Source organism: Diaphorina citri, unplaced genomic scaffold (genome assembly GCF_000475195.1).
Source record: "Diaphorina citri unplaced genomic scaffold, Diaci psyllid genome assembly version 1.1 scaffold193, whole genome shotgun sequence".
NCBI classification, from domain to species: Eukaryota; Metazoa; Arthropoda; class Insecta; order Hemiptera; family Psyllidae; genus Diaphorina; species Diaphorina citri.
The window spans coordinates 177,246-194,127 of NW_007377630.1; the positions used below are offsets into that span (position 1 = coordinate 177,246).

The 16,882-nt window shown below is 38.0% G+C and overlaps 2 protein-coding genes across 3 annotated transcripts; one reads left to right on the plus strand and one right to left on the minus strand.

Annotated features, from left to right (window-relative positions):
* Positions 1-12,184: 12,184 nt before the first annotated feature.
* On the minus strand, positions 12,185-15,121 carry LOC103505756 (serine/threonine-protein kinase greatwall-like). The gene is made up of 5 exons (XM_008470117.2): positions 15,014-15,121; positions 14,563-14,653; positions 13,907-14,020; positions 13,099-13,311; positions 12,185-12,672 (listed from the first exon to the last, which is right to left on the minus strand). The coding sequence occupies exons 1-5, from the start codon at positions 15,119-15,121 to the stop codon at positions 12,620-12,622; spliced, it is 579 nt and encodes a 192-aa protein (XP_008468339.1). The 3' UTR covers positions 12,185-12,619.
* Positions 15,122-15,521: 400 nt separating this feature from the next.
* Positions 15,522-16,697, plus strand: LOC103505757 (coiled-coil domain-containing protein 97-like). Of its 2 annotated transcripts, XM_026821016.1 has the most exons (3): positions 15,522-15,553; positions 15,810-16,102; positions 16,501-16,697. In XM_026821016.1, exons 2-3 carry the CDS (start codon positions 15,812-15,814, stop codon positions 16,678-16,680), a joined length of 471 nt encoding a protein of 156 aa, XP_026676817.1. In that variant the 5' UTR covers positions 15,522-15,553; positions 15,810-15,811; the 3' UTR covers positions 16,681-16,697. The 2 variants fall into 2 exon arrangements, with proteins under 2 accessions (XP_026676817.1, XP_026676816.1); XM_026821015.1 differs by lacking the exon at positions 15,522-15,553 and having other exon boundaries at positions 15,560-16,102.
* Positions 16,698-16,882: the final 185 nt, after the last annotated feature.

The following is a 16,882-nucleotide window of genomic DNA, read 5'->3' on the forward strand; positions in this document are numbered from 1 at the left end:
AGAACGAACGAGAATGGCCTATCTCAGCCCAAAACATAAACACACCCTAAAGCAGTTATACAATGACGTTAAGCCTCTATGAAATAACTTGCCATGTGATGATCCGCAATAGTGGACGAAGACAGAGGCACGTTGGAAGGTAAGGATAGACGGCCAGATTTAGAATGTGATTCCGAGACAGCAGTTATACAATAACGTTAAGCCTCTATGAAATAACTTACCATGTGATGATCCGCAATAGTGGACGAAGACAGAGGCACGTTGAAAGCAGTTATACAATAACGTTAAGCCTCTATGAAATAACTTACCATGTGATGATCCGCAATAGTGGACGAAGACAGAGGCACGTTTGAAGGTAAGGATAGACGGCCAGATTTAGAATGTGATTCCGAGACAGACTTAGAGAAGCGAACATTGACAGGCGTGGAGAATCTCACGTTGGTGTTTTCCTTTAGATCGCCTACCACAAGTAACCTGGTGGAGAAAATAATAATTATACAGCTCGAATAGGACTGAATAGTCCCTTGATTTCACAGAGTGTTTTGTTTTCATGTGGATAAATTCTTATTTATAAATAAAATTTATACCTACTGAGGAAAAAGTCCATACCTCGGCTGGGATTGAACCCAAGCCCTCTTGTTTATCAGGCGAGTGTCTTGATCACTACACCACCGAGGCAGGCAGAGAGCGGGGGGTAATGGAACAATGTGAGTACGATTTTGAATTTAGTTTGTCTGAGAACAGTCAGTCTGATTTCGATTATATTTGGTAAGCATGTTAAACACATAGTAATAGAACAATGTGAGTACGATTTTGAATTTAGTTTGTCTGAGAACAGTCAGTCTGATTTCGATTATATTTGGTAAGCATGTTAAACACATACAGGAAATTCGCCCAACACATTTTGGACCCGACCTTGCCTATGTAGTAGGACTGCAAATAGACCTGTTTTTTCTACAACTTCCACAGTTCACTACTGGAGGTCGCATTACTCACTTGTTTTTCAGCACTGACTTCAAAGGGCTGGCGAACTGGTTCTACAACTTCCACAGTTCACTACCGGAGGTCGCATTACTCACTTGTTTTTCAGCACTGACTTCAAAGGGCTGGCGAACTGGTGTTTCACAATAGGACTAGATCTGGGCTGACTCGGGCTCTGAATTTTTCTAATGGGACTCATTCGACTGCTGCAGTTAGGACTGGACAGGATAGATTTCTTTGGTGTGTTGCTGGTGGTAAGATCCAGGAGATTGATCTCTTGTGTTAGTCCCGAGTGAAGGGACCGCTTTGACATTTCCTCACAGTGAAGGGAAGTTCTTTTCCGCTTCCGAAAATTCATTGAGTTGGGCCTTTTGAATGAATTTCTGAAATGAAGTAGATTAGGGTTGTGTTAATGTAAAACAACACAAAGTACACGAGGTGAATCTATGTTGTCTGTCGAGGCAGTGTGGACGGTTCAGTCGACATCGATCGATGGCCGGTCGACCATGTTTGGACACAGCTTTACAATGAAAAAGTCAGAAGGTTGGGCGTTCGAAATAAGAAAATTCAGGATGGTCCATGGTAGTACCTCATCACAAAAGGCGCCTTATACTTCTGTGTCCTCATGACTCTCATTCTAAACGGAAGAAAGACTATTTTACTGTCGAAATGGATCAGGAGGACAAGAGGACATAACCGTATTGAAGTATTGAAGATTAAACTATTTGTCATCGATATCTGTCAGCCGGTTGTCCATTTCAATTAGCTCCTGAGTATTCCTGAGGAAGTACCAAAAAAGTGCATTTTCTAACGAATAATGTGGCATAGCTCTTGGTTGTTTTTCATAATTGGAGAGTGGTTGGTATTTTTCTAGATATTTACCTGGTTATTAAAAGCCGGTCTCTAATGTCCTTACTGACTTATCAATCAACTGGGACAGTCATCTATCGCGGGAACCATAAAGTCTCTCAATTACCGTAAGTCCGAAGGTTTTTCTTCTAGTCGCGGAGAGACGAGAGGGTTCGGGGTTCGAGTCTTTGCTGAACCAAATTTCTTCAAAAGCTGAACATGGGAATACCAACAATTTTAATGGCACCAACCAATCATTTGAGAGTTATCATTATCACGGACCTAACAAAAGTGTATGTACATATTATGTGCAAACGTTAGTGGCAAGACTAGTTAGCAATGAAACTGGGTGCAAAATTGTCGAGTTTAAACTCAGAACTCTCTTCGATCGGTTTAATCCTGGTACCTGGTCCTCCCACGTGCCTAATACTCGTATATCAAGTATTAGTTCACCTTTCTTCAAATGAAGCCACTCATTTTCGGGTGTTGTCATAGACTTGCAACCCCCCATCGGGTTAGTCGGTCAGCAACTTGATATTACCTCACTTCATTGCCGCTTTGCTTGGTGCTAAGACTTCAGAGAGCAGAGACTTGAGTACCTCTTGGTTTATTTTAGACTTCTAAGACTTTGGACACTTGAATAGGTATCTATTAATTTTATTTGAGTAGTCCGAATGAAGGTTTACTACGAAATTCATAGAGGTATTTGGGTACCTAATACCTAATATTATTTGAGTCCAAGTGAAGGTTTACTACGAAATCCATAGAGGTATCAAATCAATAGAGGTTACGTAACCAGGCCGGTTGGAATGTGTGGTGACTACGAGGATGTGGCGAGGTTCTAGGACCAGAGAGGTTTGGTGTGAGGTTTGCTTCATGACAAACACCTAGGTGGTTACCAGAATGTGTGGTGACTACGAGGATGTGGCGAGGTTCTAGGACCAGAGAGGTTTGGTGTGAGGTTTGCTTCATGACAAACACCTAGGTGGTGACGCTGGCCACTTAATATAACACTTCTCACCACTCTGTCTTGGTTGATGGTGTAAGAAGGAGGAAAATAAACAGTAAGTTACCTGTGGTCCTCTGTTACGACCGTATTATAGAAAAGTTTTTCCATTTCCTATAGTTCATTATTTACAAAAAAGGTACTCTGAACATGAACAAGAAATGAAGTCTTAGAAAAGATCAAATTTCTTAACAAATAAATTTAAAATTAGATATGTACATAGGGACAACGCATTTGTTTTTCCATTTCCTATAGTTCATTATTTAAAAAAAAGGTACTCTGAACATGAACAAGAAATGAAGCCTTAATAGAAAAGATCGAATTTCCTAACAAATAAATTTAAAATTAGATACATAGGGAAAACCGGAAAACGCATTTTCCAAAGATCTCATCCTCTTTCCTCCTAAAAATTCTTTCTCATCTTTTATCTTTCTAAAAATTCTTTATCTCATCCTTTGTCCTCTTGAAAAATTGTCCCCTATTAAAGCCAACGCATTTTCCAAAAGTCTCATCCTCTTTTCTCCTAAAAATTCTTTCTCATCTTTTATCTTTCTAAAAATTCTTTATCTCATCCTTTGTCCTCTTGAAAAATTGTCCCCTATTAAAGCGAATTTTCATAGGAAAATTAGTGGAGATGCCAAAACTCCTAAATTCGTATGCCACAATATCTACATAATAATCTACATTTGCAGACACATCAGAGACACAAATAGGACAATCCCCTGCAAATACCAGACTGGTAACGCATCTAGTAAACCTAAATGTCAACCAGACAAGACCAGATTGATGTTCATAGTGGATAATTTATCATTACATAGTTGAGAACTCATAAATAAAATCTATGATCTATGAGTTTTTACGACGATTCTGCACAGTTCTACATCTACGATTCCTCTACTATTTCATTACTATTTTGTTCCATTACAACTCCGTATTTCATTTTCGATCGTTAAAAAAAAAAAGCAATTTTTCTCCGAGCAAAAATGTGTCATGACGATTCTTTCCCCTGGTATCTTGATTTGTTTTCGGAATGACAGAAATTACCTCGCCCATCAGAAGTGAACATAACTGGACTTCGGCTGTAATAGCGGTTATTGTTCGAAACAAAGTTAATGTAGCCATCGCCAACGTCGATCTACCGGTTTTTACGACCAGTTCATTTCGTTTTCGATCGTTAAAAAAAGCAATTTTTCTCCGAGCAAAAATGTGTCATGACGATTCTTTCCCCTGGTATCTTGATTTGTTTTCGGAATGACAGAAATTACTTCGCCCATCAGAAGTGAACATAACTGGACTTCGGCTGTAATAGCGGTTATTGTTCAAAACAAAGTTAATGTAGCCATCGCCAACGTCGATCTACCGGTTTTTACGACCAGTTCTTGGCGCGCTGGAGTTGAGCTACGTCGTGCGAGTTCATGGCGCGCTGGAGTTGAGCTACGTCGTGCGTGGTTGCTATCTGGATGGGGGACTGTATCGGCACATCACATACTGTGGCGTATTTTGGCCTATTCATTATGCTTTTACCTTTACGAATAAGTAGACTACAGACAAGGGTCCACCTAATTTGTAGTCTTATTTACAATTTACTACGATGCATTTAGTAGGGTACTTCATTTCATACAGATGCTTATTATTGCCATCAGTTACAAACCTATCGTACGTACTTACTATGTTTATACTCTAGGCATCAACCTATAACATTTTGCTGTGATTTATGTAGGCCTTCCTTCAATAACATGTTATAGGTGTTTGTAGGTAAATCTTGCAATTGAAATTACCTCGCCCATCAGAAGTGAACATAACTGGACTTCGGCTGTAATAGCGGTTATTGTTTGAAACAAAGTTAATGTAGCCATCGCCAACGTCGATCTACCGGTTTTTACGACCAGTTCTTGGCGCGCTGGAGTTGAGCTACGTCGTGCGTGGTTGCTATCTGGATGGGGGACTGTGTCGGCACATCACATACTGTTGTGTATTTTGGAGGCATCTTTAGCCCGAAAGCATTGGGTTTTGATATAGGATTTAAATTTAAAATATCAAGAAGTGGTTAATGGTTACTTACAATATTGTGTTATGTGTTATCCTTAAAGGTTTTGGTATAATTTTGAGATGTTTGGGTACATTTCAAAATTATACCTAGCTATTCATTATGTTTTTACCTTTACGAGTAAGTAGACTACAGACAAGGGTCCACCTAATTTGTAGTCTGCTTTACAATTTACTACGATGCATTTAATAGGGTACTTCATTTCATATACAGATGCTTATATTGCCATCAGTTACAAACCTACCGTACTTACTATGTTTATACTATAGGCATCAACCTATAACATTTTGCTGTGATTTATGTAGGCCTTCCTTCAATAACATGTTATAGGTGTTTGTAGGTAAATCTTGCAATCTAATCTAGATCCAGGTGGACCTTATATGATCAGATTGATCAGCCTCATTGACAGAGCTTTGCAAAACAATATTTCTATTGAAGATAGATCCAGCAAAAAAATCATAGACGGTATCTTGAGTGATCAGATTGATCAGCCTCATTGACAGAGCTTTGCAAAACAATATTTCTATTGAAGATAGATCCAGCAAAAAAAATCATAGACGGTATCTTGAAGGCAACAACATGACCTTTTTAAAACATTTAGAAATGGCTCTCAGAGTAAAGAGATGATGGAAATGCAAACTGCACCAAATTCACACTCAGGAGTAAAAGAAAGAACTTATTGGCAACTATACCTACAAACTATAAGGGTTCATCGGGCCCGCGGGGGCTACCTCCAGCAATGGGGCGCTCCTACCTCCCACAGTGGGGCCCTCTTCGGAACCATTTTTCCCAAACAAAAGGTTATACAGAGAGTATTTTTGGCGGATTTTATCCCAAGATAAGCTTAACCAATCTTTTGGGGCAGTTGTCCGTACGCGTATAGACTCAGACTGGGCTTTTTGTGTATGAATTCCCCTAACAGATCAAGTTCGTTCTCGGAATGACTGTCTTTCTCCTATCCTGTGTTACCTCTCTCGCTTTCGGGGCGATAAGACCTTTACAGTTACAGTCCCCTCTATCAAACCTTTTGAAAAAAATAAGGTATTTTTCACTAAATTAGGTACCTAATACCTATATATGTATTTATTCGTATTTGATTTTCCCTTTTTTGTGGTGAGAGGACGGCTAGTTTTGGGCGCCCTTGAGAACCCTGTCCTGGGGGCAAATCGGCCAAATGAGCCCCCTGTGGACGGCCCCTGGTATCCTCTCGATTTCGTATGCACGATTCTGATGTTAGCTTTAATTCTATGCCAATCCATAACAGGCACTTGATTCGAATCGGATTTCATCCGTATTTTGATGTTCTTTATCCCAGGTTTAACATGGCAACATAAGACAGCAACAACAAGCAACTCTTTTTAACGCAGTTATAACATATATAATTATAATCTTGGTTTTAAAACAGAGGCATACCTAATTCTTTAGCATATTCGTTTAGTAAACTGGAAAGTCCTACAACTTTTCCCTCTTTCCCTTTTACCTTTACGAGTAAGTAGACTACAGACAAGGGTCCACCTAATTTGTAGTCTGCTTTACGATTTACTACGATGCATTTAGTAGGGTACTTCATTTCATATACAGATGCTTATATTGCCATCAGTTACAAACCTATCGTACGTACGTACTATGTTTATACTATAGGCATCAACCTATAACATTTTGCTGTGATTTATGTAGGCCTTCCTTCAATAACATGTTATAGGTGTTTGTTCAGGTTACATTTGAGGAATTCGAGCCCTAGCTGGAGATTTTAGGGGCTAAGCCTTCATCAGGCATTAGTGTTTCAAATTTCATCAAAATTTTTTAAAACATTTAGAAATGGCTCTCAGAGTAAAGAGATGGAAATGCAAACTGCACCAAATTCACACTCAGGAGTAAAAGAAAGAACCCCTCTTTCCTACCTTCCTATAGGATTCTTTCCTTCCTATATGGATAAGGAAAGTAAGAAAGAACTCTTTGGATATTGCAGGTTATATTTGAGGAATTCGAGCCCTAAGCCGGAGATTTTAAGGGCTAAGCCTTCATCAGGCATTAGTGTTTCAAATTTCATCAAAATCGGTCCAGGCAATCGCGAGTTATAGCGGAACAATTATTCAAAAAGGGTTCATAATAGAAGACGTCCTAGTACACATAGGTACATAATAGAAGTAAAAAGCCTTGAAGATCGTGTACAAGGATTGACCGTGTAAGGTGCTCCAGAATAATACGATTACCACAAAGGAATGCAGAAGATCTGGGAAACTGCACTATGGGTTACTCGTTCGCTGACTATCTCTAAGAATACCACTTGATATCTATAATTCAATACTATGTCTATAATTCTTTACTATAGCTATAACAGTCAATAAGTATATCACTATACCAGTAATTTCCGTGGCTAATCCATTGAGCCACATACCTGATTACCAGTCCTCTTCTTGGCCAATCAAGTAGCGCAGCTGTTTCCTAGGTCTATCCGTCCGTCCGGATCTGAAATTATATCCTGGCTTGTTTGGTTCGATCTCAAATAGTGGCTGTATAAATTGACATAAATAAATATCTACTATCATCTATCACTTATTAAAGGACATAAAGTAGGTATACTTAAACCACATGCGAACCAGGGTTATTTCTCTTCTAGTTACGGTGATTTCCCCTCTTCCAATGAACACCCACCACAATCTCTTTACCATTACCATTATGATAATTTAACATTTCATCATTATTGTCACTATTACCACCAGTACCATCAGTAATATCATCATTATCATTATAATGATCCATATTATCATCAGTAATATCATTATTACCATCAGCAGTATCATCATTATCAACAATATTATCCATTTGTAAACAATGGGTCACGATTTGGTGCTCCAATACTGTTCCGATGGTCAATGCAGCATCTCTTCTCTTTCCCTCCTAATGGTCAATTGTGAAAACGCTCTGGAGTAGAACCGATCCGAAAAAACCTTGACTTGTAGAGAGGGAACTTACACCCCTTAATATGGATACATCACAATATCCCAGACTATCCTCCTCACGAGGCTCAGTAAACCCCCAAATTACCTTACCGGAGCACGTCCCTTCAAATGACGATCGGTCAAAATCCTATCCTCCTTCTCACTTCGCTCTCGGAACGATAAGACCTCTGCTGTTACAGTCCCTTCTATCAAACCTATGGGAAAAAACAACTCTCACAAAAAAAAAAGTTTTAAAAAAGCCTTGGGGGAAAAAACTATGGGTAGGTACTTACGATTGGCCAGGATATTATCAAACACTTTCTGTGGACATAAGTAAGGAGTTATTAGGTATTGAAGAGTTTAGTTTATTTTAGTTGATGATTTGTTTGGTCCACATACAGACTATTGGTTGTTGAAGGATTGTTAGAAATAATGTGTTTACTATTGATTGGACTATGAGGAGCTAAACCCAAGGAAAGAAAAAAATGTATAAACTAACCTCTGTGAAAAGTAACACGGCTGAGACCGAAATCAGTGAGTTTGATATGACCTTGTGCTGAAATGAGCATGTTATCAGGTTTCAGGTCTCTGTGAATGATACCATGAGAGTGTAAATTAAGTTTTAAAAAAGCCTTGGGGGAAAAACTATGGGTAGGTACTTACGATTGGCCAGGATATTATCAAACACTTTCTGTGGTGTTTCATCACTGAACGGCAAAACTCCGGTGACGAATTCGTAGATACAAACACCTAACGCCCACCAATCCACACCAGAACCTGGAGATGTAGGAAAAATTTGAGCTATTTCTTGCAAATGTACTTACAGACCTCAGTGGTGTAGTGGTAAGAGCGGTGGACTTTGGAAGATGAGGTTGATGGTTCGAGTCCAAGTCATGTCATAAAACTTGGCGCAGTGTATAGATTGAGGAACGACATTTACAATCTGGGGCATGAATAGTTGTCACATATGTTCAAAACTTTTTAAATACCTACCTACCTACCTACTTGCACTTACTACTGTTTAGTTTATTAGTTATTACATATCATATTAATTTATCATACATCCTTTTTTTCTTCTTGTATTTTCATTTTTCGGTCATAAAACTTGGCGGAGTGTATTGATTGAGGAACGACATTTATAATCTGGGGCATGAATAGTTGTCACATATGTTCAAAACTTTCTTTAAATACCTACCTACCTACCTACCTACTTGCACTTATACTGTGTACTTTATTAGTTAATACGTATCAAATTTATCATACAGCCTTTTTTTCTTCGTGTATTTTCATTTTCCTTCGTCACGTTTGATTAACAAAGGATCGATTCAAATATTTTAACTTTTATCAACATAATAAGACTGTCTTTGTCAAAACTTTCTTTAAATACCTACCTACCTACTTGCACTACTACTACTGTGTACTTTATTAGTTATTACATATCATATTTATCATACATCCTTTTTTTCTTCATGTATTTTCATTTTCCTTCGTCACGTTTGATTAACAAAGGATCGATTCAAATATTTTAACTTTTATCAACATAATAAGACTGTCTTTGAAGGCCGGAGAGGGCACTTTCAGTCGTTTAAATTAGCTGATTAGCGGTCCTATTCCACTATTAGGGGGGTCTAAACTGTTCGTGTAATGGAACAACTTGTTCTACACAGACAGTCTAAAATCATGCACAGGATACAAAGCGATACTTATACTTATTTTACCAAAGACAAAGATTGAGCTTACCATGATCTTGTCCTAGTAGAAGTTCAGGAGCCAAATAGTCCGGAGTACCTAGGACAATGATCTCACTGGCTTCTGGGATAATCTGAGAAGGTAGATCAATGTTACAAAATGACCCCCCTGTTGTATGAATCAGTTGATTAATAATTAACTGAATAGCTTGCTTAGTCATTACCTAATAGAGTGTCCACCACTCTCTTCATGGATTTATATTGAAGGCAGATGCTTGCTTTATTTTGAGGGAAACTAAAGCTCGGTTATACAGCAAGAGCAAGATATTTTGGATTTGAGGGACAGACTGGGTCACTCACCTGTTGTATGAATCAGTTGATTAATAATTAACTGAATAGCTTGCTTAGTCATTACCTAATAGAGTGTCCACTCTCTTCATGGATTTATATTGAAGGCAGGTGCTTGCTTTATTTTGAGGGAAACTAAAGCTCGGTTATACAGCAAGAGCAAGATATTTTGGATTTGAGGGACAGACTGGGTCACTCACAGTTAGGATCCTCTTCAGAAGAACTTCATTTCCAAAGGATGTTTCTTGAGACCTCCAATGAATCACAGCTCTCATGAATAGATCAAGACATTCTTAAGCAGTTAATTTCACTGAGAAAAGGAAAAACACATCTAAATTCTAAAATCAAACTTTTTGCAGAAAATGCAGACCATTCAGACCAAAAACTTTTTTTAAATTTTCAAAAACAAAAAATTTGCAACTAAAATTGCATACCTCGTAAAAAGAAAAGGAGCCGGCTAATGAGTCGACCTTTATGTTTGGAACATTGCATACTCATATTAAATACCGGGCTGTATTTAGATTCATCTTCATAGCTAGATTTTCTACAGTCGCTGAGTCGCAAAATATCCAACGACCTTTTTTAGCTGGTGTCACGGCAGTGTATCCAGACTTAGTGATTTTTCACTAAATTTAGTGAATTCTTGGCAAATCTAGTGATTTAGTGATTTGAGGTCAAAATCTAGAATTTACTAAGGAGAAACACATCTAAAATCAAACTTTTTCAGAAAATGCAGACCATTCACCATTCAGACCAAAAACTTTTTTTAAAATTTCAAAAACAAAAAATTTGCAACTAAAATTGCATACCTCGTAAAAAGAAAAGGAGCCGGCTAATGAGTCGACCTTCATGTTTAGAACATTGCATACTCATAATAAATACCGGGCTGTATTTAGATTCATCTTCATAGCTAGATTTTCTACAGTCGCAAAATATCCAACGACCTTTTTTAGCAGGTGTCACGGGCTGATTTGCCGCGGCGAGAGTTGCACTGGGGCTATTTGGCCCGTGGCGAGAGGATAAATAAAAACACTTCGATTGAGGAAATTAATGAATAGTTATTTGTTTTATTATGGGGTGATTTATTATAATGAGAAATATTTATTAAGTTAATATTAATTCAAGATGAGCTACTTGTTCATTTATTATTGAGACGTTTGAACAAGATGGAATAGTATCCAAAATAGTCAAAGGTGATCCCAGACCCTGGGGGAAAAGTAGATCTTACCGTCAATAATAGTCTAAGCGCCGGCCAAACACAGTCTGAAGAGCCCTCCATCGAGGAGCTCCCCAGTGCAGGAGTAGATCTTACCGTCAATAATAGTCTAAGCGCCGGCCAAACACAGTCTGAAGAGCCCTCCATCGAGGAGCTCCCCAGTGCAGGCAAAATAGTTGATCGGACTCTCCCCACTTTGTGGATGCTACCTCAGATCTTAGCTCACTGTATACATATAGATATAAATGATTGTGTCGTCGAAAGCACCAGGTTAAGGAGGGTAGGTATACCCTGACACAGGCTCTTCATTCACAGGAAAAGATGCCATAGGACACTTGGGTTCAGCATCGTCCAGCATGGTGTGTATTTGGATGCATGACCATACAGAAAATGATTGTGTCGTCGAAAGCACCAGGTTAAGGAGGGTAGGTATACCCTGACACAGACTCTTCATTTACAGGAAAAGATGCCATAGGACACTTGGGTTCAGCATCGTCCAGCATGGTGTGTATTTGGATGCATGACCATACAGAACTGTAATGCTCTACTTACTAAATTAGGGATAAGAAAACAAATAACATTTTCAGATGAAATAAATAAACAGCAAGTAAAACATTGAATAATATTTAAACGAGTTTAATGTTTCAACGTTTATACCTAGTTGTGAAAATACATGGAAACAATTGAAAAAAATATTCGATACAAGATTGAATAACAATAAATAGGTTAACTTTTACGGAAATATAACTAATGGGGGAGTATACTAGGTATATAAAGATACACAGGCGTGCTTATGCTTCCTGTAATTTGGCCTGGTGTACTGCCTTGCCTTTAGATCCAAAACAATTCCAGGTAAGTCCTTAAAGTACTATCCTAGATTGATTGCTAGTGGAGTAATATTAGAACATGTAGAATAAAGTTTCTGCAAGTATGTTGAAAGTGATTACAGAACCGAAAGTTAGATAAAAAGATGGGTATCAGGAAAATGTCCTGATGGGGAGGCACAGGCAATTCCTGATGCAAATGACTACCTCGTTTATGTATAATGGCACAATAAGGCTAATAGAACCGAAAGTTAGATAAAAAGATGGATATCAGGAAAATGTCCTGATGGGGAGGCACAGGCAATTCCTGATGCAAATGACTACCTCGTTTATGTATAATGGCACAATAAGGCTAAAAAGTCTCTCTATGGGTGGACAAGTCTACAAATAATTCAGTATTCTTAAATTACAGCATTTTTTTCCGGTTCTGTAGCCACTACCTTAAATAAAGATCAGGTTGGAGGTAATCCTTTTCTTCAGCACCGCCCGTCATATGGACTTGGTGGTTTCTTTTTCCCCAAAAAACAGTCGTGACTCAATAGATAAAACTTAAAACTAAAGGAATGATCCAGGTAGCTACAATTATTAATTTGATTCGCAATATTTTGATCATCAAGGTGGAAAAAATGAGTGTAGAGGCAATTTAATGGAGAGCTGCCAATGTAGACGAGTTTAGTGACATTACTAATGTCACTAAAATATTTACCGGACGGCAATCCTAAGGGCAGATATCACAGTTAGACACCACCAACTGCTGGAGATTGTTTTTGGCTGAAACAGAGAGAAATTGAAATAAATTAAAAAATTATCCAATTGGAAATGAAGCAAATAGGTAGGTATATCCGAAAAAGAAAAAAAATCACGGTCACTAAGAAATAGTATGGAAAAAAGGTACTTAGATGGACAAAAGCTTACATACTCTTGGTCCTTTGTCCTAAGCATCAAATTCCAAATAAAATGTTGTAAACGAAGGCTACTTGAATTCCAAATTCCTCACATTCCACCCTGATTCAAAATGGCGGCGCTTCAAAAACTTGCCTAAAATGGTCTAATGGATAAATGAACTAACTAGGCTAGATTCTCGTCTTGCCTTGAAGTATTGCCACGCTTTGCCTCTTGACAGTGTATAGCATTCCATTATTGAAAAAAAAAGCTAGATTCTCGTAGGTATAAGAATAAAAACACAAATTCACATACCATGGAAATAGGACGTATCGAATACATCATCAGGCTGGGGTACAAAGGGAGGTTCCTGGTCCAGAATACTATCCCAGTCGTAATCTTTGAACATGGGTAATCTACGTACTTGATGACCGGATGGCCGTTGTGTAGGGTCAGATTTGAGAAGAGCCAGAATAGTTTCCTCCGTGGATGGATTCAAAGCCTCTTCATCTTCCGGCCATTCTAGCTCTGGGGAAGCAGAAGAAAATAAAATAGTAAATCGCTTATTGAAACACCATTGGGTAAGGGTTTAATACTTGAATTTTACTTTTTACAGGAGCCATCGGCGACAGTACGTTTGACCACAAAAAACTCACTCTGAAGCTTAAGTGAAGGGGCAAACAGTCCCTGTATAGAAGTGTAAAGCTCTGAGCTTGAGTTATCCGGGGGGCTTCTATCCATAGCTAAGAATGGACTGACACCACTCAGGTTATGTGCATTGGGAGGAGACATACAATCCATGGTGGACAACTAGTTCATACTTGTCTCTCACAAAAAAAGTGTACTTATAGCCAGCCTAGTTAGCTTGAAGGGTAGCTCGTCTGCCTAGCAAGCGCTAGGTCGCGGGTTCGATTCTCGCCTGGGGCGAACTTTATTGTACACAAATAACGTTTATTCTCGTAACATCTTTTCTCCTATCATGTCCTCCTTCTCACTTCGCTCTCGGAACGATAAGACCTCTGCTGTTACAGTCCCCTCTATCAAACCTATGGGAAAAAACAACTCTCACAAAAAAAAAGTTTTAAAAAAGCCTTGGGGGAAAAAACTATGGGTAGGTACTTACGATTGGCCAGGATATTATCAAACACTTTCTGTGGTGTTTCATCACTGAACGGCAAAACTCCGGTGACGAATTCGTAGATACAAACACCTAACGCCCACCAATCCACACCAGAACCTGGAAATATAGGAAAAACTTGAGCTATTTCTTGCAAATGTACTTACAGACCTCAGTGGTGTAGTGGTAAGAGCGGTGGACTTTGGAAGATGAGGTTGATGGTTCGAGTCCAAGTCAGTGACTCAGATGAGTGAGTGTATAGATGATGCAGGGATAAATCCAGATAGACTGTGGAGTGGAAATATTGACTATGAAAGCAAGAAAAAAATAGTTGTGGAAATAGCTGAAAACATGAATAAAAACCTGCAACAAAATGACAAGGAGAGATGTGTCCTATCAACGTACAGCACAAAATACTCACAAATAAAGAAAGATAGCGAAGTTGAAAACTACCTGAAATGCAGAGCCCACATTGAAAGTTTAAGACTTGTTGCACAGGCTAGAATGGCTGGTCGATTTATATACTTTTATGTTCTGAATAAGGCACATTACTGGAAGGCAGAAAACTTGTGCAGGAATTGTGACCTGATAACGGAAGAAACACTTGAACACTTCCTGATAGTTTGCAAAAGATACGATAGTCTAAGACGGAAACATCTAACAAAGATATCCACACACATGACACTTGTGAATATGCTGTGTATTGGGGACGTCAACCATCTGTACAACTTGGCGGCTTTCTTGAGAGAGGCCCTGGAAATGAGAAAAACTGAATAAAGAAAATAATAATAATAATAATAATAATAATAATAATAATAATAATAATAATAATAAAAATAACTATAATGCATAACTACCCAAGTACTAGGGAAAAAATCCAAATGTCAAACAACAGGATGTTAACATGAGATTATAGACTGAAAGGTAAAGCAACAAGTTGAATACCCTTTAACCCCAGGTCTTAACTCAATGCTCACAACTGCTGGTCACATAATGGACTTTTTCAAGCACATTTGCACTTCTCCATAGATCAACATTAATGTTAACTTTGAGTTAAAGACCCACGTTGAATTTTAAACAAAAACTACATGATACAACAATGATGTTTCTCACCTTTAGACAACTCTTGGACACATCACACAGTGAATTCTCACTGGCTTTATTTGTTATTTCCAAGATGTTTTCCTTGTCTGCTCCTGAGAAGAGTCCTGAAGAATCCATAGCTGCAAAAGTAATCTTCTACTAGTCTCTGACCATAAGTTGTTGACTCGGGACTCTTGAGAGCATTGCAAGAGTTTTAACACATCCTTTTTGTACCCACCAGGGACAGCAATGTGGGTGAATTCAAGGTGTCTATCTTTAAAAAACAAGAACCATATAGGAAAATTATGCAGGAAAATTATGCAGGGAGACAGATTATAGAGGAACTTTTTTGATTTTTTTTTAATTATCACTTCACTTCAACTTGAACCTTTTTTTTTTTGTAACGACTAACGACTTCTTTCGAAAAACACATTTCAAAAAAAAAACAAACAAACACAGAGGTACATCAAATGAGATCCACAGAGGTAATAGATTTTGTCCCGCGGGAAATATTTGAAATTTGAATTTTCTCAGAATTTTCAGCACTGCACAGTCAAGAAAGGTAGTTAGGTAAGTTAGGTAGTGTAGGGCTGTAGGGAAGTGTAACGAAAATTTAAGGGAAATCTACACCTTCTGCTGTTTAGGCTTAAAAGCTCCTGCATAACTTCTTTGCCAGTATCGTTTATTAAAGACGAACGTAGGGAATCGTTTTCATCTAAAACCAGTGTTCAGTGTTACAGGTCAATCATAGCCTATCTCTTGGTAGATGACTATTTTAGTGTGACAATTTTGAATGATCTAATAACTGTCTTTCAACTATCCTTAGCCATGTGTTTGCCACAGGCAGACTTGAGGAATGAGATCTTGGATCACATATCCACAAACACAGAAGCTCATTTCAAAAGTCAACAAATCGGAGACCCAGAACTAACAGTTACCGAGAAGAGAACCATTGCTGAAAACATTTTGAACAAAGGAGTTGGTCTATTTCTATCTCGGTTTGGACAATATCTCAGCTACGAACAGCTAGAATTCTTCCAAGACTCTCCTCAAGAGGATCAATATATTGTGACACACTACTTACAACTATGTAGAAAACAGAACTCCAAACTGAATGAGGTTAGTAAAATACATCAGGTACTTTTCACTCCAGTTCATTAATTCAGCCCTTATTGATTTCTTTGTAAACAAATACCTACCTACCTATTTGGTATTTTTACTCCTTGAAATTTCATTTGAAGTTTTCACATGAGAAAATGAAATTTTCTGGCATTTTTGACATTATTCCTAATTAATTTTTATTTGCTTATTTGTTTTCAGAAACTGGTGAGAAACAGAAGGTTTGAGGCAATGAATCAACTAATCAAAGAGGGATCTTATTTTAGTGAATCAGAAACCTACCTATTTGGTATTTTTACTCCTTGAAATTTCATTTGAAGTTTTTACATGAGAAAATGAAATTTTCTGGCATTTTTGACATTATTCTAATTAATTTTTATTTGCTCATTTGTTTTCAGAAACTGGTGAGAAACAGAAGGTTTGAGGCAATGAATCAACTAATCAAAGAGGGATCTTATTTTAGTGAATCAGAAATGAAAAGTAGAAACCCTCTCTTGTATGAACATTTAATCGGGCAATATTTGACCCCTGAAGAGAGAGAAGATATGGATAGAGTGGACACCTCCAATATAACGTAAGCAATAATGAGTCATAATGACAAACAGGAGGGCGTGGGTTTGATCCCACCTGAGGTATGGAATTTTATCCTTATTTATATGAGAATTTGACCACATAATAATGGAACTCTTAGGGTTAGGTGGTAGAGAACACCTAAGGTGTTAACCTCACCTAGTGGTTGCCATCTGCTCAAGGGTCCATTATTATTGTTTTTTTTTTTTT